We start from the raw sequence: 22992 nt of genomic DNA on the forward strand, positions 1-22992 counted from the left end.
GAAGTGGGGAGAAACCTTTTGCATACAAACTTTTAGTTGGACTTACTGAGAAATAAGAGACTTGTACAATTCCTCCAAGACAATACGTTCAAAAGGTCATTCATGTGATTATTCCAGAACTGCAAAATAAAGTTACAAACTAACCATAAGGTACCCAACAAATGGAATAAGCTGGCATCCCTTCATATTTCTTCACAGATGAACAGAAATATCTGTATTAAACTGCCCTGTTGCAGCAACGCGTCAACTGTATACAAAATTCAGAGGAGGCATCACATTCTGATAAGTGATTCTAACGCCTTTCAAAAACCTTAATCAAGTTGTTTTGAAATCTGACACTTCAATTTTAATCAGTATTAATACTCCAAATTGCAATATCTAGAAGATGTTCCTAAAATACAGCACCTAAAGAAAGAAACCCATACGGCTGCTTTTAGATTTGTCATTCAGTATTTATCAGACTCATTATTAGGCATCCACTCATACAGGTCTTCATTAGAAGAGATGGTATACTTATGAAGTAGATCACAAGGATGTGGATGTCTTCTGGCTTGGTCCCAGCGTATCCCGAAATGCAAGATGAGGGCTGTACCCCAAGTATTACAACATACAAACATACAATAATAATTGCAGAATTTATCATATCCCCACACCCAGGACCTAGACAGCCCTCTATTAGTAAACACAGGCAGGCAATGCCCCTATTCTTGGGCTGTTCTCAGCCACCTCCCCAGCTGCTCTTTAAGTCAAAATAGCAATAAAATGAAGCTAAAATAATCTTCCACATTGAGTGGATGACAAGCACATTGCAAATCGAAGACTAGCACTAAGAGAAGAGGAGCCTTAAGATAATCATTAACAGGTATTGCTTCAAGATACATTTGTTTCCAACTGATAACTTTATTCAGCTACAAACATCTCACCAACAGAAATGAGTCACTCCACAGCTCTGTAAGCTTCCAACACTCAAAAAAATCATACCTTCCACCATACATTAAACTCTGATTCACCATCTCCATGCCCCTGCCACTGCCACCAGTCCTTACAACGCATTCCTCTTAAACATCACCTTGTCATCTCCTCATTTCTGATCCATTAACAATAGAACCAAGAAACAGGGAAAGAAAAAGCCATGTGTTGACACCTAAATGCAACTAAATGCAAGCAATTGCTTTGAATAGCAGGCTTTTCAGACGGACTAGAAGTCTGAACAATAAAGGATATAGTGTTGAAAGCCCTGCACTTTTCCCACAATAACGACATACACCAGCCCTATTAGGATAGCATCTAAGCATCCCTACTGATGTCTATTCTCATTACACTATAGCTGAAAAGTATTTTCAATATATTCAGACGAAGAATCAAGACACAGAAAAAGACATCCACAGAATAGACGCAGGGGTTCTGCCACCTAGTGGCATCTAGAGCCTCAAATTTTTGTTTCTACCATATTATTATCACCTTTTTTTTTTTTTTTTTTTTTAACTGGAAGCATTTGACAGCACAGAACAGAATAGAGAACAAATGATTTCACTAGCATTGAAATTACCAAGCCTGAATTGCATTCTATAGCACCCAAGATAACGAGAGTTTCAACTGAAGCTTTTCTTGCTGTTTGGATACTCATAGTATATTTCTCTTCATCCCTCCTGCGGCTCCTATAGATTCTCTACTGCCTAGTATCGAAGTCGATGACATTTTGTATAGTCTCTCTCACAGTCAGCTGCCCATTTTCAGTACTGGCAGTATTATAATATCTTCGAGGTCCCTATCGATTTGTCATAACTGCTAGAATCTGATAAATCTCAAAAGTAATCCCAGGAAACAGGGAAAGGCAGAGACTGAGAGACAAAGGCAGCAGAATGATAAAGGCCTCATTTCCTCACGACACTGTCTGCATCGCAGTTTGTCAATAAAGAGTCTTTGTCAGCCCCAACAGCTTAAGGGATTCCCCTGCCCAGTTCACAGCATGGACCCACAGCATGTCATGTCAAAGCAACAGGGACAAGGACACAGAGGAGCACAGAGGCAGGAACTCCTTAAGGCAAGCAGCTAGCAGAAACCACCCTTTTTGCCAGGCCATAAACTCAAGAGCCCCCTTTCCCACTTGGGATTCAAAGCCAGAAGCACTTTAATGCCTAAACTAGGTCAGTCTTTGTTTACACCAAACACAGATGAGAAAGGAAGTATCACTCATTCAACTTCGTCAGGATCGGTCCAAACCGCCGGACTACAAAGCACAGAGCAGCATACGGCATCTCTTGTTATTATTTGTCTCTTTTTTTTTTTTAAAGAAACAAAATCTTATCAAAGGCACAGTCAGAGAACGCCCCTCACACAGACGCAGCCAGGTGACAAACCACTCTTTTCCTTGTAAGACAGATATGCTTCCTCCGTGGGAGTTTTGACAATGTAATTTGAAATAATTTCATAATCTTGCTAGGCTATATCCTCACAGATGCTTTAGGTTCCAGCCCCTGTTTGCCAATGTTTGTAATCCTGGTAAGCCACGAGCACTTCTGGGCTACATCTATGACAGATTCCTTAGTAAATAACAGATAGGTTTCATTATTTCAGTTTCAGTCCAGGGGAAAGAAAAACAAACAAACAAACACACACACACCAAAACACCAAAAAAAAAACAACAACCCAAAAAGACCCCAAAAAACCAAAACACACAAAACAAAACCAAACAACCTCCCCACCCCCAAACCATAAGCAAGATCACAAACACCATACAGCTGTAAGTACTATCCTTTTGACATTTTTCTTTTGCCTTCTCAAGTATTTTCCTCCAACTCCGTAGCAGTCCCTCCACTCCCCCCAAAGTTCCTTAGCTGTAGCCTATGGCAATTGTCCCCCTCAATGGGTGGGGCAGAAGAAGAAGGAAACAAAACAAAACAAAACCACACCAAGATCTCCCACAAGAGACCATAGGTGAGCCAATATTGCAGAGCTAGCAATTATTCACAGATGTCTGCTGGACTTTTATCAGAAAATAAAATGAGGTTTCAGCAAGTTTCATTTCTTGCTCTGTATTCCACAGATTTGAATTTCAGCTGTGTAAGGTATAGCTGTAAAACAAGCATGTAAGAACTACCACAGTGATGAAAAGAGGTGCACATGTACCTTGATGTGAAACCATGTTTGATCACCCAGTGATGAGTTTTGTGGACTGCAGCTGTAAAGACACACTAGATTTCTGCTAGAAAGCAAAGCTCTTTCCCTTGTCAACAAGTTAGTAGCTTTCACAGCCATAGTCCCTAGGATCGAGAAGGAAAACAGAGATTGTTGGAAGAAATGTGTTGGCAAAGCATTACTTGACAAATGTAGGACTGTGAGTAAAAGCCAGACATAGATTGCTTCTGTCTGCAGCCTCCTGAACCAAACCAACGATGGCTCAGCACAGAAAGTGTTAGGCTTTCTTACAGTGAGTGTTCATGCTCTAGTCTATGTGTAGAAAGCTACTCACATTACTGGAACGTCACGGTATCATTCAAAAGAAGTTAGGGATGCACTATAGTGAAGGTACATCTTTATCTCAGTGTTCAGGTTTCACTTAATCTCACTTCACATGGTAGTATTAAACAGCTCTGTCAAAACTCTGCTGCAACCCAAGGAACTCGCAGAGCACAACAGTAGCAAACCACAGTCCCTTACACAGGGGCAATCCTCATAAGAGACTGTTAATTAGAGGTTAACCACAGCCCTCATTTATGCCTCATTTCAATAAATAGTGCGCTCAGACAGAATGGCACAGATGCCACTAGGTTGTTTTCAGGCAGTATTGATGTGTATCGTCCCTTTAGATGGTGCTAGCTCCCACAGGGAGTCTCAGTACCATGCTACAGCATTTTTAAAAGATTAAGGAAATGCACTTTTTTATCTTGATAAAGTTAAAATAATTTTATGCAGTAATACAAAGTTCTACAATAGGACACTTTATATGTTGAGGAGGGCAATAATCTTCTCCCCTCATTTCTATGAATCTCTAGAGCTGCACCTCAGACTCGGTCTTTATACATTATGCATATCATGTTCTGTAAGAGATCCAGACCTAGCAGTGAATCAGTCAATTCACCTGTTTCTTTATAAGCAATGGAGCCCTACAATCCAGGTACAGTCCTTGAGTCAGGATTGAGTCCCGTCCACCCCTGGTTACCTGTATGTTCTCCCAAAATTCCACTTTCCTGAAGTACTCAATTTCTTGCTTAACACACCTGAAGTCACACAAGGACAGCATAAGCAGACTGATCTGTTAAGCATTTTATCTCTCCAACACTAGGAGGAGATATCGGGGGCGGGGGGGGGGGGGGGTGTTCCTTTCTCATTTCAGCTTCTAGGAAAGATGGGATGAGGAGTCCTGTCTTACTCTGCTCCTCCTCTTAAGGACTTCTGGGAGCTGCTAGCATCCTGTTCAGGGACAGATCCTGTTCAAGAAGGCAGGATTTAGCTCCCGATAGCTCTGTAGCTCTAGCAGGTGAGTTCCAGGCCCAAGGTGTTTGTCCTTCTACCCAGTCTGCCTACTTTGCAGGACATCAGAGCCCCAGCAGAAGGTATCCAGTTATTGCAAGCTGGAAGCTGAAAGCGGTGGCTTGCACACAGAGGGCAGGTAAGGACTGGATGCTTAGAACAGTGTCGCAGACTAAATTTTATGCTTTGACTCTACGGCTGATGAGGCAGTACAGAGTACAAGACTTTTGAAAAGCAGAAGCATTGAGATTTCCATTTTAGTTTTGTTGCATGTGATCTATCCGCATAATGAATACCCACACTGCCCACAAACTATAACAAACACAGTTTTCTGATTATTGTGCTAATAGACTTATTTTCTATCTTGTTTCTTATCCGGCATTCCAGTATAGTATATCAGTCACAAGTTTACTGGACAATTTTTGATGTTTGAAGTGGTTTTCTTCAGAAGCATATGGATTAGCTTTTCAAAATACAGTATTTTCACTGAAGTTGTAAAATCGTGATACTACTCTTCTAACCTGGCTTCTAAAAATGTACAAGAGACGAGGAACTCGTGTTCCAAACTCTCATAAAGCCATGAATACATTTTGCAGAAAGACCCAAAGCAGAAAGATGAAACATGCCGCTTCTGGCATTATTCTGTCCCCTATCCACTTCCACAAGAATTCCACAATGACAACTAAGGAGAAAAAAAGATCAGATCTACACATGTAAGTGTGCCAAAGAGCTGGAAGCCCCAGCTCAGATGGCTAGAATGTCAGGCATTTCCTCCGCTACACTGTGTGATTGCGTCTACCAGCCAGAGGTCAAATGCAGATTTGAGTTTCCAGTTTTAGGGTTGGGGTTTTTTTTTTTTGTTTGTTTGTTTTAAACTAAGGGAGTGTTTTCGTTGCCCTTCTAAAGTTATATGCTAGTGCCAAATGTGTTTGACATTTGACATATTAGTGCATTCATTTATGGAAGCTGCGATTCTGGCATATGCATCTGACAAGTCATTTAGATTCTAGCACCTTAAATTATGTAGATTGGCTTGTCACTATGACAACAATTTTTACATGTCTCTAGAACAAAGTTGATCATACAAAAGTACTATTTGTTCTCTCCCTAACTGAAGCTAAGAGTTAGTGAAAGCTTTACCTTTTCTGGACAGAAAGGCAGAATTTACATCTTTTAACACAAGTTGACATAAACATATCTGATTTTAGATGAACTACTTAATGTACATCATAGAAGTTACTTCATGAGCAAGAAAGTAAGTTTTCTTGGATTTGAACAGCATGAATTTAAAGAAACACTTTGAATAAAGAACACTTGAGGGAATCTACAACAACAGGGAAGAGAACATGCACAGGAATTTGGGAGGGCATAGAGCTATTGCTCATTGCACTAAGGCTAAGAATGCCTTTGGTTGGGTTTTGGGGTCTTTTTTTGGTGGTGGTTTTTTTTGTTTGGTTGGTTTTTGTTTGTTTGTTTGTTTGTTTTTTTTGTGAGAAGGCCATTCAACTTTGAGGTCAGTGCTTCACCTGTGAAGCACCCACCATCTCCCCAAATATTTGTAGAGGAATCCTTTATCAATAACTAGAAACATAAACATGTGCCCCCAAAAAATATTAACAGCGAGCAGATAGATGCCCCAACATTTGGAGCACAGGCATTTTATTTTTAAGCATCCACAGAGGGCACACACGTATTGCCTACACTCAGGTCCAGCGCATAAGGACACTGGCTAGAGTACCATCTCACTGCAGCATCACCGGGAAACGTGGAACCAAGTCCTGAAAAGCCTACTTACAACTAGGTAGTTTCCATACCCTTAAACAGATTTTTGGACTTTTGTTTATACTGTGAGCTGTACCCTCGCTAACACTCTGGGGTAGGGTGAGAAGTTCCTCTCAGAGGTCTTTGTAAGAGGAACTTATAAAGAAAAGTTTCATGCAGGGGGGTTTCTGCAGGGCAGGAGGGTGCAATCAAGCAACACATGCTCATATTGAATCTAGAAGGGCACAGTAACAAGCAAATAGGAGTAATGAGCTCCAAATAAAACTTTCCGTCTAGATCATTAGATCAGACTGTCAGTGACTGGTTACAGCTAGTTAGACTGAAGCAGTCATGGCTACAGGAAAACCTGAAATAGTTTTGCACATACACACATACACACACCCCTTTTTAAAAAGGGAAGGGCAGATTATGGATTTGTCACATAGCATCTGCCAGATCTAATGCTACTAAATTAATAAGGACTTACAACCTGGAGAAGAAAGGTTAGTAATGCAGAGCCCCTTAAAAAAAAAATATTCCACCCAACCCCATGGGAAGATGAGAAGTAATTAGGCACACATCTGAAAAGATTCAGACGTGATTTTTAATTGTTGTAATAGTAGTAGTGTTCTCCGAAGGTGTACCTCTATCAAAAAAATCACACCCAGTAATAATGAAAGGGCAGTTTCCCAGAGAGATGCCTCAGAGCTAGACCTGATAAGGTGTTCACTTGACACAGAAGGAAACTTTGCCATTTCCAGGAAAGAAAATGGTCCCAAACTAAAATATCCCATTCCCAAGGTTGCTGGAAGTGGATAACAGCAACGGGATGGAGGAAGAGGAACAGAAGCAGGCCAAGTCTTCCACTTGAAAAGATTCACAACATACACTAAACCAGGCTAAGCAATGGAGCAAGAAGTGCGAGTGCTCAGTGCACAACTCCATGATAGATCTAGGACAGTATCTGACTTACAACATTATTTTCCAGGGGTTATTACACTGAAGTCTTTGATACACTTCTGCTGAATGTGGAAACAACCTTTCCCTGCAGATCAGCACCGCTGCTGGCAGCAGTGCTGAGCGGAACCTTGGGTTGAAGATGGTGCGGGCAGGAGCTCAGCTAGACCCCAAAAGTTTGACCAGCAATTAAAACTCCCCTGCATTTACCAGCAAAGAAAAGCCAACAGTGAAAAGGCATGTCAAGTCCCATATTAGATAAGTTAATGCACAGAACACTAAGTATTATTATAATTTAAAAAACAAACAAACAAAACAAACAAACAAACAAAAAAAAACACCACCAAAAAACCCCAAACATTTTTGGTAGGGGAATAACTTTGTTGTCCTTATCACACTAATATCACAATTCCATTGCAAATATTAATCATTTTGCTTTCTTAGAGAGCAAAAATTTTACATCTGCAAATTATTTGATAGAGACATCTTCTATTACTGTATTAATTAGCAAGTGCTTTTACATATGGGGGAAGAAGTGTTTCATCTTCTAGTAGTGAATACAGACAAAAAAACAGGCTCATACACATTTTTGGAATGTTTAAGTTGGAAAGTATTGACTGAGTTAAATTCTCATGCATCTTGAAAAGGGTATAGTTGGGACAGCTACATGAGTATCCTTGCTCTACTTAAAAGCTGCCAGGGCAAACCAGGCTTATTAAGCATCCTATCTGCAGCCTGTTCTGAAGTAGAGCCAATGGAAGTTTTCCAGAAACATTGCTCTTTTTCTCCTTTCCTCTCCCACCTTCCCCTCTGCAAGGGATTATCCAACATCACCAAAGTTTCTTGAAAACCCAACTGGTTCACAGGATCTTGCTTCATAGATCTAAGATGGATCCATCCATCTCAGAGACAAACATTTTGCTGGTAATGCTTCATTCTGTTGCACAGAAAAGTTAGTCTGATGCTGTGGAAGCTGCATAGTGTTTGTTCTATTTAGAAAAAAAAAAAAACAACAAAACTTCACCAAGTAATTCGAGGCCTAAATGTGGAGACAAAGATATAATAGTTTTGTCACCATGCTATATAACCATTCAGAATTACAAAATGTTGGTATATGATTCTTTTAAAGAGACAACTGTGAAGTCTACTGGAGGTGATCAAAGACAACTTTATTTTCCAATAAATTGTTCCTCGTTTTTATAGAGACATAACCATTGTCTTAAAATTGTCATATTGACCAGTATGTCACTTAACCACTATCACTGAATACATTCATCCAACACTCAGTTATCTCTGTCAGCATCAGTGCTGCATATATCAAACAAGACCTGCCCTGTCAAAACAAGACCTGTGACCCAGCACACCAAGTGCCACAGTAATATGGCTTCCTGCTAGTATGCCACATTAGCCTAACGCTTACACACCATTCAATTCGAGATCTTTGCTCAGGTCTCTTTTGTCACATGTAGATAACTTTTGCTCCTTAAAATCAACGCTGCATCTGGAAGTGTTCTGCTAAAAGTCACCTGCTCCATTTTCTCTCTCTTCCTCAACTTTAACAGAAGTTAAGGTCAAGCATTCATTAAAACCTGTAACTTGTCACTACAATTAAAGTGGACATATTTCAGCATGGCCTAGCTGCCAACATGGAAAAGAACATTTGGAAGGCACTGAACTTATCAAGAGCAAGATTTTACCAGCTGGTAAGAACCCTGTCCTGTTCTTTTCCTTCTCTTATAGCAGCTCCAGGTATGATAAGTTATCTTGTATTCAATTTCGGATGAATGCAGGTAAACATTTGAAACAGAAAAAGGCAAGAAGAATGCTCCTTTGTCTCTAGGAACAACCACGCTTTGACCATCCACGCCTGATTGCTAGCTCTGTAGGATGCATTTGTCACACAGTCCTATCCCAAGGCCTACAGTTAAGGTTACACTTTTGTCCACAGCAATCTCAGAAACCACAAGTTTGAAGGAAACTAAAGTGTCACAAATTGAAGATCCACTACCCCCTCCACAAGCATTACATACCCAAGGGATTTGGATGTAGAAGAAGGGAAGGCAAGGGTGGCATCTGCACAGCAGCTCACATAAGCAAGTATAGCACAGAAGGAAAATAAGTTCAGTTACTACACAGTAGAAACAACACACATTTACATAAAATGGCAAGGAAAAGATAGAAATGTAAAGACACCGTATTAGTTACAATTGTAAGTAATTTCTGTGATGCAAACACTTACAGGTTTGTTTTTTTTTTTTTTTAACAGCTGCTCAGTTTTGAGTTTTCTTCAATCTTCCCTTCTGACAGTTTCTGCAATACAGTTTTTCCCCCATTAATACAAACAGCATTATTCATAAGCTAATTAAGCCTAAAATTAGGTATCCAGCCACATCAACACAGAAATATGAAAGTCAGTTTTCCCTTTTGATATCTTTCTGAAACTTCTGCGAGGTTTTCTTACTGTTAGTGTGAAATTTCATGGCACAGATGTTCTCTGTGTGACAACTCATCTTAAAAATAGGACACGCCAAAAGAGCCAATACATTAGGAAAAAATCATACTTCCTTGATCAGGGAACAGTTCTCTGAGGAGCTAGAGTCAGAAAAGTGACAAGTCCTGCAAATTTAACACTGCTCTGTTATGCTGTGAAGGCAACCGCACTGCCAGATGTGCCACTGTCATAAGACCCTCTTATCAATTAATGAGCGAGTTCTCCTCCCTTTTGGTTTTTGGAAGATTTCTTTGTGTATTCAAATTTATATCAGTATTCCTAATCTGTACTATTTCCACATCAAATGTTTTTTCCTTCTGTATCTATGCATTCAGAAACAAAGCCCGAAAGCTATACTGCCATTTTCCTCTGTTTCCTGTGAAATTTTGCCTTCAAATGCACTTACTTGGCTCTCACAAGCACGTTCAAGGGTAAAATCTGGACCTTTGCCACAATTGCATTCCTTATTGCAAATACATACCAACCTTCAAAGTTCAGTTATTTGAGCAAAAACATACGTTAATTGTTATGCGAGAGGAGTGGAAAGTGTATCAGATTAAGGACATTTGAAAGTATTTCACTCCCCTCCTACCTATTCAGCATAAAGCTGAATTTATTCTGTTCAAGTTTTTCAACATAGCTGCAGCCATTAAGACCACACAAGTGAAGTTTAACACAAACTCAGACTTAACAACAACCAAACAAGCATTCAGAATAAAATTACCTTCTCATATTTGTTACTCCAGGACTGGTCTAACAGGTATTGCAACATTTTCCAGCATAAAGTTATTCAGTTACATGTAAAAATAATGGAATGCAAGGAGTATGTTGCAATAAGCCAGCTTAATACATACCAGTGACTTAAAAGGCCTTTTCCTTTCACCTAGGAAGGACAGCAGTGAATACCTTAGAAACATGCAAGCCAGGTAGCCACGAAGCAACTCTTAAAATAAGAGTTTCAGTAACTTTGTATCAGCAGCAGGTTTTACATGCAGAGAGATACGCAAGTGAAGGGCGTTCATTTACCTAAAGCATTAATTGCATCTTTCATCAAAAAAGGTACAAATTTCATCCTTCACATATATTCACTGGGCTTAATTTTGACATGGAAAATGCTTACGCTTTTGGTAGAGTATGAACTGGTAAAGAAAGTCGATTGTTTTCTTAGAGCTGAGGTGTACATTGAGAGAACTCGAGAGAGACACAAAAGCACCACCTTTGCTATGGCTGGTGGCACTTTTGCTCTCCATAGCCTCTGACCCATGACTTTCCCCCCACTTCCCAGAGGGAAGAGGAGATAGCTGTTCTAGCAGGGAACATTTTTTAAGGAGCGAGTTATCATTCCGAAGACCTGCCGCTGCCTCTGAAGGGGGAGGGCTGCGAGGCACGCCATCTTCCCACAGGCAGCTCACAAGAGCACAGATCCTGACCTGCTCTGGTAGAGGAGGAGGAGGAACAGGCTCAAGAACATCCTTAGGTTCCTGTGCTTCCAAGTTCTGCTGGGCTATCTGAGCTGCTGCCAGAGCCTTGTATAGAAGGAGAGAAAGACCCCAGAACTGGAATACAGTCTTTGAAACTACTGAGGCTGGGTCACTCCAGATACTGACTTCCTAGTGACTCTTCATACATCCTAGGCAAGATTTTGAGATCATCAGATTGGCACCACACAACAAGTTTTCAATGCTACTACCTACCAATGCCCTACAGATGTATCTTGATGAAAAAAATTTCTTCCTCTTTCACTAGCCTCACCCCCAGTCCTCAGCGTCTCACACAAAGTCTGAAAAACTGACTCTTCTGCACCGTCTGCACCTAGTTCTTAGCAGATCACGACTGCAATAACGTGTAGATGCAGCTTATTAGACTTCTGCCTGTTACCATGGGTCAGCAGACAGATGGCATCTCATCACTTTTCACCCTCTGGCCATATTTTCTACAGTCCACTCCAGCAGTCCAGGTTCCACCAAGCTGCCATCATTAGCAGTCTCCTGAACAGAAACAAGCTTTCTAAGCTCAAGAACACAGGATTTCCTGAACCATATCAGAGCAGGCACTCATCAAGACAATAACCAAAAGCAAAAGCATTTTAAACAAACAAAAAACCCTACCCCAACACAGGAATCTATTATTATTTAGGTACATGATAGTTTTTCCAGACAGTTTCTTTCCAGCCCCAAACATGTGCGTTTCCTCACAGTAGGATGGTTCACGACCTCTATACAAGCCTTCTATATGAAAAGTCACTGATGCTCCATGCAGAGAAGCAGGCGCTTTAAGCCTGGTAACAGAGTTGGGAGACCTCTAAGGCATAAATGTGCTTTATGCTGTATGATAATCTATTCAAGTAACAAGCCTTTGAACATTTGCAGTATGTCTACAGGAAGATTAGTTAGAAGTTAGCTACCAATCCTTTCAAATGTATCTAATCATACTATTTTCCAGGAAAACAAGAGCAGGGGGTGGGGATGACAGCTGCCTTCAGTACCTGTATTATTGAGACCCCACATGAGCCTCTCAGTACTTTCCTGCAAATAGACGTCAGCACCCCCACAGAAGTTACATACATTTGAGTAGAGATTAAAACAGACTCTCCTCATTACAGGCTTCCCCAGTTCAGGGCAGAGCACGACTTTGGGAGACAAAACAAAAAAACATGGCTTTCAGGGCCTGTCAATGATATTTAAGCCTCACGTGGCTTCTTTAAGTGAACTGGGGTGCAAACTATGAAATAGGTAAGCAAAGAAAGCAAGAAAAGGAGGCAGGGAAAGGTAAAGGTAGAAAGAAATATGAGGAGCCCAGGAAGGCAGGTAGACACAAGTCAATAGGGAAAGAAAGATCCTACATGAAGCTAACAAGAGAAAACTTTGGGTTAGCCGAGTAAGCAAGCTAGAACTGACATCAAGCCCAGAAGGGAAGACCACACACAGCCTGAAAAGCTTAAGTATAAGACAAACTAGATAAAAAGAAGATGATGACTAGAGAGGCACTTGAAAGGGAAGGTACGAGCACAAGAGACACACAAGAAACCAAAGTACATGCAAAAGCCCTGACCCCTTAGCACACAGGCATTCATATCTGGAAATGGGACTCCAGATTTTGGCTCACCACTTGTTATTTGCCACATTGTATTTATGGAGCAGATTCCACATCTGCAGGTAAAGGTAGATTTCAGTGAGCTATACAGGTTGATAGAGCTGGCAACTACAGGTAATGCTATCCATTAGCACCAACATCTCCTGTGCATGGACTTATGCATACTTAGTATGGCTGTCCCAGCCATACTGCACCCTTCCTTCCTTTTTCAAGGAAACAACAACAAAAAAACCCCAACAAAACAAAAGAAAAAAAAGAAGAGAGAAAGAAAAAAAGAAAAGCCATGGAACTCATTTTCATCAGAACCAGCAAACCACACTGAACTCACACCACTGGCCCCTATAATACCCTTGCCTCGACTGCTCAGGAAACTGAAAGACAGGTCTTCAGTTAAATGAATTTATATAGCCTGAGATAATTGTCATAGCTATGCAACTTTAATGAAATAGTTGAGCCAAAATTTCTCCAGACACCATTGTATACTACTGATTTTCTAGGTTCCAATTTGTCAAATATTTTGTAAAGTTATAAATATATTTCAGCTGTGCTTTTAAGAACAGTACTACCAAAAAAAAAAAAAATAACAACCCCACCACCAAACCTGAGTTCACTTGATAGGATGTTCCCCCTTCTGAATTACCTCCCTAATTAGAAGGAAAGCTACCTGACTCATTTTCCCCTCAGCAGGATGGGGTTAAGTATCTCCCCTTGCCTCAGCTGTGTTATGGAAATTCATCAACATGTGAATGATACACAAGCTTATAATGAATACCAAAAATCTTGCAGGGTGATACATGTCACTGAACAACACAAAACATTTGTAATTGCTTAGTCAGTATCCTGAAAGTAGAAAACACATGGAAGTAGCTGCTCAGATGGCACTTCTCTTTTTTAACTTTTCTTCAGAAGCTCTGATTATGGTGTATCTATCATTCAGGTGCTCAACTTATGTCTTTTTAATCACACTGTGTATTTAATTATCCATATCAAGTGTGGTGAGGAGAGGGAAGTTAGACTACCCTCTCTTGGACCCACTTTCCATGGCAGCAGATTCTATTAGAGTATTTCATAATTTAAATTACTAGTTTAAATCTTCCTGCTATTATCTTTAACAAACAAGCCAAAAGAGTGAAGTATACATCAGTGCTTTGGATTTCAGGAAAATCCTAATTAGACATATTTAACAGATCTTATGAATCACCCCTTTTTACATGACACTGCAGTTTAAGACTTAACTTGCCTTTAAGAAACGGAAAGATTTCTCTATTTTAACATGCTCAAAGAGCCCTTGGTTTGCATACTACCTAAGCCATGTTTCAGGTGGACTTACCAAATTAAGGAATTCAACTTTTAGACTATAAACTCTGAAAGCCTGAAATACTTGAACACTAAATACTGGCTCAGACACACCAAAGTGACTATCCCATTCTACCTAAGAGCCTTGGCTTGCTTACCAAACAGGGATGTGGCAAGTGCAAGGGGAAAAAAAGTTGTTATTCTTTTCCATTAGCTTAGGTACAGGATGAAGCATACATTTTAATTACCAAAACAGGAAGCAATACATTTAAAGAAACAACCTCCATAAGCAGTTACAGTGCAAAACACCGTAGGCAGATTTGACTGAATACAGCTGTCAAATGCAGACAAATCAAAGTTATGCTATGACTTCTGCCCTTCTGTTAGTAAATACGGACAGATTTAACTTCAAACACTCCTCAGTGGTAGGGCTTGATAGTCTGAGGATGCAAATGCAAATTCATATTCTTATGAGTAACAGCTGGACTGTTATAACACTCAAGTTAGAACTGCCAGATTTCTGGTATTTAAGGGTACCGTTGTTGTTTCATCACTTGCATCAACTATCCTTCCTATCTGTGAAGAATTAAAAATCAACAGGTCCTAAACTCTTCTCCTGGTGCCCTATAGCCTGAGGCTTTGGAAGAACACCCTCCCCACTCCCCCAATAAAAGAAATAAAACCAAGAAAACAAATAAATGAAAAAGGAAATTACACCTCTGAAAAACAACTGCACTGTTGCTGTTATACCAGACAGTTTACATGTAGAATATTTTAAGCTTAGCCATGAGGTAACAATGTTACTCTTTTCAAAACGGAAATTTAGCTGAAACAAGAGGTTGCTGAAGGCAAGCTACTCAAAGAATCAACCTGCTTTAGCTTTACCATTCCACAAACTACATCCATTTCTTCCAAGTCTGCAAAAAAACAAAAACGCATCCCACAGCAGATTTTCTTAGCAAGTTAAAGACATGATACATTGCCATACCAATAGAAGTCCTGCTGAACTACTACAGACTTGGTCACACATTCACAAGTCAAAAAAAAAAAAAAAGCAGCGGTGAGGTTACTTAACTATCCATATATGCTACTGCCCACCACTACAGCAACAAACAAAAGGCCAAAAGTTGTGCTTCTCCTCTTTCTAGAACAACAACAAAAAAACCCACAAAACACACACACAAAATGTATGCCTTTAATGACCAACATCATGACCAATGATAACGAACATGTTTCCGCCAGCTATGTTTTTCTCACAAGATCTCCTTGTTTAAAGTCTGTAGCTTGAAAACAATTTTCTTATCACAAAAGGAATATGACAGATGACGTCAGATCACACTTCTTTAACTCAAAGATAGTAACTTTAAATATGGTTAGTAGCCTTATAAATACATTTACTTTTGCAATATGACTTTAAACATTGGTGTAAAGCAGGATGATTAAGCAGATTCACACCACTGATCAACTTCTGCATGTTCCTGGACACTTTGGAAAATAAACAGTAATTACAGCATCATAGAAAGGGCCCAAGATCAAGCCTTTGAGAGCTGTTCAAAACAATCCTAGAAATACACCACGGGAATTTAATTCCAACTGGATATATATGAGCCAATGCATTTGCAGTTCAGCCATAAACAACAAAACACCCCAAAAAAATCATCCTGTATGTGTGCAGAAGCAAACACATATGTGGCCTAATGCAAGTCTAATCAAAGGAACACGGAAACTGAAAAATACAAGCATTAAAGTAATGCTATATTATGTAAACCTAAAGAAAATAGCAATTCATGCATTCATATAAGAAAACATACAAGTATAATCAACAACTACTCCTCTTTCTATGCCTTTGCTATTAAAATCCACTGTGTTTATTCATGGTTCAGTCACATCAATACTTCTAAAGAGAAAGTTTTCCACACTGCTTTACAGCTAAAGATACGCAAAGGTAGCTACCACAAACTATAAACAGAACAGTTTTAGTCTTAAAATCTGCAAACATCATAACACACAAAGCACAAAGTGTTGGTTTCTTCCATTCTTAAACCTACGCATTTGGAAGGCCAAGCTTACTGAAGTCCTATCTTCCTTTAAAACATACAACTGTCTTCTGAAAAGTAGACGACCACAGGTATCTGAAACTACCCAAGTCATCCTAAAACATATTAAACTAGACCCTAGCTTTTTATCAAATGCACAGAAAAAAATCACTAACTCTGAATTACTGAAGACAAGTGCTTACCTTCAATCCTTTTTAAGGCTGACAGGCAAGTATCCCGGCTTGGAAATTCAAATGGATTATTACAGGTCCGAATGGTGTCGCATTCGCATTTCCCGTTGATTATGTTACAACCTGTTATAAGGTTTTCATTGCACGGTTCAAATCCAAGAAGCTGATCATCATCCCAGTTTTCATCTAAAATAAACAAACAAACTCACTCACTATTGGATTTCGGCTGCAGTATATAAATTCAGCTGCTTTGGAGTTGGGTGTGATTTACTTCCACATAGCGCTAAACAGAAGATAACAGATTAAAAAAAATAATGGATTAATCTAATCTAAACTGTGGGATTTGCCAAATACCATGTTTTGCAGCTGTTCTATTGCCCATTTTGCTACAGCTACTGGCATTGTTTACTTCCATCTGTATGAAAAACTATGATGTCTTGGGGAAATGCATAGCTGTAGTACAAATGAGCGCCATTCTAACTGAAATAACTGTTACAGATACTTTAAGTTATGTTTATCATGGAAGCGAGAATGTTGGACAGAATCTGCAGCTGTTGTAGAAGTCAAAATTGAGTCAGAAAGAGAGCATTTTTAAAGCTGATTAAAAAAATATGTCACAGAATTCACAGAGATAACTTCTTATTACAAAAATACTGCAAGATGACAGGCCTTTGATTCTGTAATATGACCAAAAGTGAGTTTTCCAGCACTCCTGGATTACCATCCATACTCTAGGAGAATTGCTCAAGCACATCATGCCCCTTGCTGTCAAGGGGCAAGGGGATAGTTTGGCCAGAACGAGTCTCTCTGCTCAAATAATTCTGCTCCTTTTGAATCAGTCCCATCAAATGTGTGTAACTCATAATCCCACTGTACAACTGCCCATTTTCCTATTAGAAGGAGGCTACATGCAACAAGATGGTTTTTTCCTCCAGGAAGAAATAAATCCAGTCAGTCCTGAGTTCCACCAAGATTACCAGTCCTACAAAAATCTCAGCTTCCTTAGGTCAAGTGCACATACAGCAGCATCCCACTGACTCAGAAGTTCAGCAAGATACATGCTTTTTATGCAAGATTGAAGAAAATAAACTAGGCATTAGGTATTCTTCACTACAGAGCGCCAGATGATCTTCCAACCTCGTGTGTCTACCAAAACAAGTACTACACAACAGTCACACAGATAGTCCACTGACTTCTAGTAATGATAAAAGGAACAAATATCCGTTTCCAATCTTTACATCCTTATATTTCACAGCAGCCTTCACATTGTGCCTTCTAGTAGTTCACTCCAATTTTATATACTATCAACAAGCAAGTTTCCAATACGGATCCTGCCAAGAAACACTTTAAAAAAGTTAAGACATCTTCCAGCTACAAAGGGTGGGTTTTTCTGTTGTTGTTGGGGTTATCAGAAGCTGTCCTCCAGTATGGGAGGCCACAGCCAAATACAAACTGCTTGTCTTTCAGTAAGCTGACACTCAATGGAAGTCTAAAAACTGACAGTAAATAACAGTATACACACACATATACTGAGGTTGAGATGTAAGTACTGTCCACTCAGAACGTGCGGAATATCCACTAACCTGCAGTTTTTTCTGTTTTAGGGGAAAAAACAAGGAACACCTGGAAAGAGCTGTTTACCAGTTAAGTACTGTACATTATCTACAACAAGTGCCACAGCAGATTCCCACAGGTATGTTTCTCCCTGTACAACCAGCTGCTTGCTTTCTAAGTCAGCAAAGCACCCTGCTGACAAAAAGCACTGAATAAACAACTAAAGTCAATTTTAGACATGAAAAAGGGAACCTCCATGGGAACCTCATGGCTCTTCTACTCCATAAAAATAGCAGAGGAAGAGTAGTCATTAACCCCAGGAAGTAATTTGTCTTTTTTTTTTTTTTTTTTTGAGTTAAAGTTAACCTATCATCCCATACAGCAACTGTATCAATAAAAGTCAAAGGAAGTGTAGAAGTTCCTGAAGAGAAACTATTAAAATTCTTTCAAGAGAAGATGGTCCTTCAGTAATGCCTGGGACACTTTCATCGTGAGGAGGCCATGCATGTAGGGGGGGGGGGGGCGGGAATCATGAGAATTTGGAGAACAATAATACATCCTGTTTTTGAGAAGCCGGAATACAGCCTGGACAATTTGTATTTTACAACTTGCAGCAGTAATCCACGTAATGACAAGAACAAAAGGGGCTACAGCTATGCTCCAAGATTTGGTGTTTCAAATTCTGTAACCACAGCTTCATCCAGATCGGGCTGTTTAACGGTCTTAAGAAAATGGTTTGAATTGCTCCTCGTTTCTGACACACAGGCTCTCCTCCCCTACCACTGTGCACAGGCCAGGAGCTTCGCCTGCCCCGGCGGCCGCGGGACGCACGCAGCAGCGCACCCTTGCCCCCGGCTCCCTGGAGCTGCTCTACCCACCAGCCTCCCGAGACCAGCGCAGCACAGACAGCTGGGGCACGCAGATGGTGATGACAGCACACTTTTGCTTTTCCAGCACACCAGTTCAGAGCATTTGTGAGTTTTTGCCCTGTGGTATTTCAGCACTAGATCTTTTCAAGGCTGACAGAGAGATCAGCAGAGCTCCTGTTACACAAGAGCTGCTCGTCCCACATAAGGTGGGACCCACCTGGCATGGAAAGCAGAGCCGTCCCTTACTCATGGCAGAATGCCTCGATGCAGATGCACAACACATCGTGGCACTACTCATAGTATTATCTGATTTCCAGACCAGGTTAGTGTTTGATATCTCACCTGCCACCTCTCATGGCTTTTCAGATGGGAGCAGAAAAGGAGGTACACAGGAAGCGCACGGCCCAATACTAGGTGCACCTAAAGTCTTCGGTGCCACACCCCTCAAAAATTAGCTCAGTAGCCATTAAGAGGATGGAAGAGAAGAGAAATACCTCAGGAATACTTGCAGACTATACATCTAACACGCTGAATCCTGAAACAAGGTATTTTTCATTACTGTGAGTGAATACAAAAAAGTCATATTCAGACAGGAAGAATGCAAATCCAGTTCTAGCCCGGACATCTTTTACCAGGCTGCTTTTCACACAGCTTCATTTAGAAACAAGATTTCCATCAATGAAGGAGCAAACATGTAACAAGAAAAGAGCTTATTTTTGTTTAGTAAATCAATGCAAAGCCTGGCATCATGTTTCATGCAGACTTAAGACTCCTTTTCCTGGTTGATTTTGTCCTTTTATGAACAGAAGTTAAAGGTCCTGTTAAATGAATACTTATTTACCACTTAGGGTAAACCCTCAGAAGTCAATCAGTACAGGCAGAACAAAATTCCTTGGAATGAAAGGTACAACCACATGAAAGCACTCGCATGAACTAAAGGGATCAATCCAGTGTCTCACTTCGATTCAATGCTTTAGTTACTTGACGCAAAGGCATCTAGTGCCCTGCTTGATGCAGATAAATGGTGGTCCAGTACAGCGTGCTTGTTCCTTTAGAGGTCAGCAATATTTCAACTGATAATGGAAACATGTCTTGAACAAAGTCTAGGCTCTGTCAAGCGTATAACCTAACCTTTATTACTCCCCAAATCACCATGTCCTACAGACTATTCCAAAAACCAAACTTTTACACACCAGTGATTTGGAGACCTAGGACAGTTCATGAACAATTCCAGACTGTAGCACAAACATTTCCCTGCATGCTCCGTTTCACCTCCTCTATGGCTTCCTTTTCAGGAGAGCGCACTTTCATGCATACCTCTGCATGATATGAAGGAAGAAATTGAGATACAGTCATCTGTGAATGCTTTATTTCTCTGCAAGCAGGGTTGATAAAACCCAAATGTAAGAATCTAAGAGCCTCTCACAGCTCAGTATGCGCATCCTACCCACTAGCTGACTTCTAGGACACTTAAAAATACAAAAATCAAGTAGGTGTTTAACATTCTTAAGTTTTTAGAAAGAATCCAGCTGAAGAGCAGCCCAAGCAAACTGTCAGTTTTCATCCAAACTGATCTTAGTTTAGCTGCAATTTCCACCATCTCATTGTGCTGGCATGATCAGGTAGGGGCAAAAAAAGGGAAGGGCCACTCTTTTTAGCAGTCCTGAGTTGACATTCGACTGTTGTTACATAGCCACTCAACTACCTTTTGCACACACATACCTAGAAGCGGTTCAAATGCTCCCAGAAGGCCGATAACTATAGCAGTTATAGTCTACCTACACGCAGTTCCCCACTCATTCAGGCAAGTTCCCTTTTCAGACAATAAAGTAGCTCTGCATTTACTCAAACCAAAGTTAAGTCTAAGGACTAATACTTTTTTTAATTCTTCTAAGTGTGCTTTCATACCATCAGGAAGCTATAGGAGGGGAGGCATCATGTTAATTCAAAACTTCTTTTGTTTCCTTCCATCATTCATATAATCACTTGCTTTCTGCAAACCAAATGTTTCAGCTTGTTGACAATTCAAGTGCTGCTCTGGGTTGCTGAACTCCCAAGTCCTGTCATAGCATGCATCTAAAGTAGGGAAGAGGATTAAGGTATTAACAACTTGAACAAGAGGTCCTTAAACAACAGGTCCAGTCTGGGAAACAGCCTGAGAAATACGTCTCCGGCAAGCAGCATTCCATCACTTCTGCCATGCCAAGTCCTACATACCAGCACTCACAACACAGCACCACAGCAGTGTGCGAGGTGTGATGCTCATGACTGAAGCAGGTATGTCTTCTTCACCTGAAGAGCTGCTTATGTTTCCAGAAAAGCATGCAACTATGTGAAACTAACTTGGAGCCTTATTTTTTTACAGTACACAGCAGCTCACTATAGTTGCATTTATTGTCCCCATGTGCAAAGGATCATTTCAAAACAGGTGCAAGTTAAAAGTACAAAGAAAGACCTTTTCAGAGACTCCTTCTCCATTGCTTAAATTTTTGCTTTCCCTTCCTTCATGTTCTCAATTCTTTCTGCCCGCCACAGAATCTTCTCTTTCATGCCCCAACCCTTCCCCTCCTTTTTGGACATTTAATGAATATCAGCTATTGTTTGGGAAAACATACACTATTTGCCTTCACTGTTTATAAAGATAATGCATCACCTCAAACCAGCAAGCAACACACTGGAACGGTCACTAAAGTATCACTGTTGAAAACTAATATACAGGCATTGCACCCACAATAATCTTAAATTACAGTTCAGGGGTGAGGGGGTAAACATAACTGGAGTGAATTGAGTGAACTCCCATAATTTACATTGAACTGCAGCATGTTACTCCGCTATTTCTGCTTTTTCAAAGCATGACAGACATTCTCAGGATGCTGAAAGAATAAAGAGACCATCAAATACATTGCTGATCTGAAAGTGAAATAAAGTCACATCTTACAGACTCCTGCATCCTTTCAAGTCCTGCATTTGAAGGACAGAGAACAGTTTTCACAGTGACACAGAAATGACCCTTACTGAGACCAGTACTGCCCTCTGGGAAGGGGGGAGGTGGTGGTGGACAGGGACACCTTTCAGAAGCTTCTCCATCAAACCAGACCCAAGGTCTGAGCCCCGCCACTCCAGCACACTGGGGTACACCACAGCATTTTCAAATCAGTGGTACTCATTAAGATGGTATGAGACTCTGACAGGATTCTACAGACTTTCCAAAATAAAAAAAGTAAATACTTCTTGCCAGTAGGCTTTGGCTTCACTTTGAACAGGAAAAAAGAAGGATGGAAAGGAAATTCATGTTTTGGAGGAGCTGAACAATAGAAATGACTAATCACCGCTAAAGAATGCTTGAAACCCAGCCCCAGACCTTGAAAAGCAGCAGAAGGGAAGGCTAGCCTTGAAGTGAGCTTGAGCTCATGTACTGGCTGCAATCCTCTCCCCTCTCGCAACTTATCCCTTCACTGAAGTCATGAATCGGGGACCAGAGCCGGCAGAAACTTTTATGGCAAGACACACAGCTGAGAGTTTTATGATAAAGCAGTTTTTCCACCTTTTGGAAGGGTCACTTTCCAAGATCAAATCTTCACGTGGAATGCACGTCAGTACAAAAGGGCTTTGCAGCCTCCTGATAAAATTTCTAGCCAAAGCTAGAAAGCAAAACTGTACCATAGCACTTAGATACCTGAGAAACACCATGAATTTAAGGCTTGTCTCAAATTTGACTGCCTGCTCTATCTTATTCAAACTAGAGTGTGTATCTCAGGTGATCAGATCCCCAATACAGCAAGACAGATTTTCACTGCAGCAGCTCTGCATGTGTTTCAAGGCAGTTATTTCATACTAAGGAATGCAGAAAGTATTTAAACAAACCAGCTTTCCACTCAATTATCAGAAACTCCACAGAAGCCATGAGGAAAGCAAGCAGATAAATGGCAGCGTTAAGTGAAGCATGTGATGTGGACAACTATTTCCAGTTTTAAAGTTTTCCCTTGCCCACACTGTCTGCAATATTTCACTTCTCCAGGTACTCCTTTTTTTTTTTTTTTTAGTGTTTTGTTTTGGGGTTTTTTTTGGGGGGGGGGGGTGGTGGTGGTGTGTTTGGTTTTGTTTGTTTGTTTGTTTTTTTAAAGACTTTCACTATTGGTGTTTCCCCCCAACAAGAATGAATGATATTTCCAATAGCCTTCTACCCCAAAGATGGTTTGAAGTGATAAATAATTAGTTTTGAAGTCTGACCCCTAGACATTTAAGCACCTGAAGACAGACTTGCAAATAAG

The 22992-nt window shown here is 40.4% G+C and overlaps 1 protein-coding gene across 1 annotated transcript in view; it reads right to left on the reverse strand.

The window, feature by feature from the left end:
* The window catches only part of CRIM1 (cysteine rich transmembrane BMP regulator 1), a 197094-nt gene that overhangs the window by 165465 nt on the left and 8637 nt on the right, over window positions 1-22992 (reverse strand). The window contains exon 2 of the mRNA XM_082308005.1: window positions 16311-16484. Coding sequence (XP_082164131.1) covers window positions 16311-16484 — 174 coding nt within the window. The remainder of the gene's footprint in view (window positions 1-16310; window positions 16485-22992) is intronic.

The sequence above is a fragment of the Platalea leucorodia genome (assembly GCF_965183815.1).
Source record: "Platalea leucorodia genome assembly, chromosome: 3".
Classification (NCBI taxonomy): domain Eukaryota; kingdom Metazoa; phylum Chordata; class Aves; order Pelecaniformes; family Threskiornithidae; genus Platalea; species Platalea leucorodia.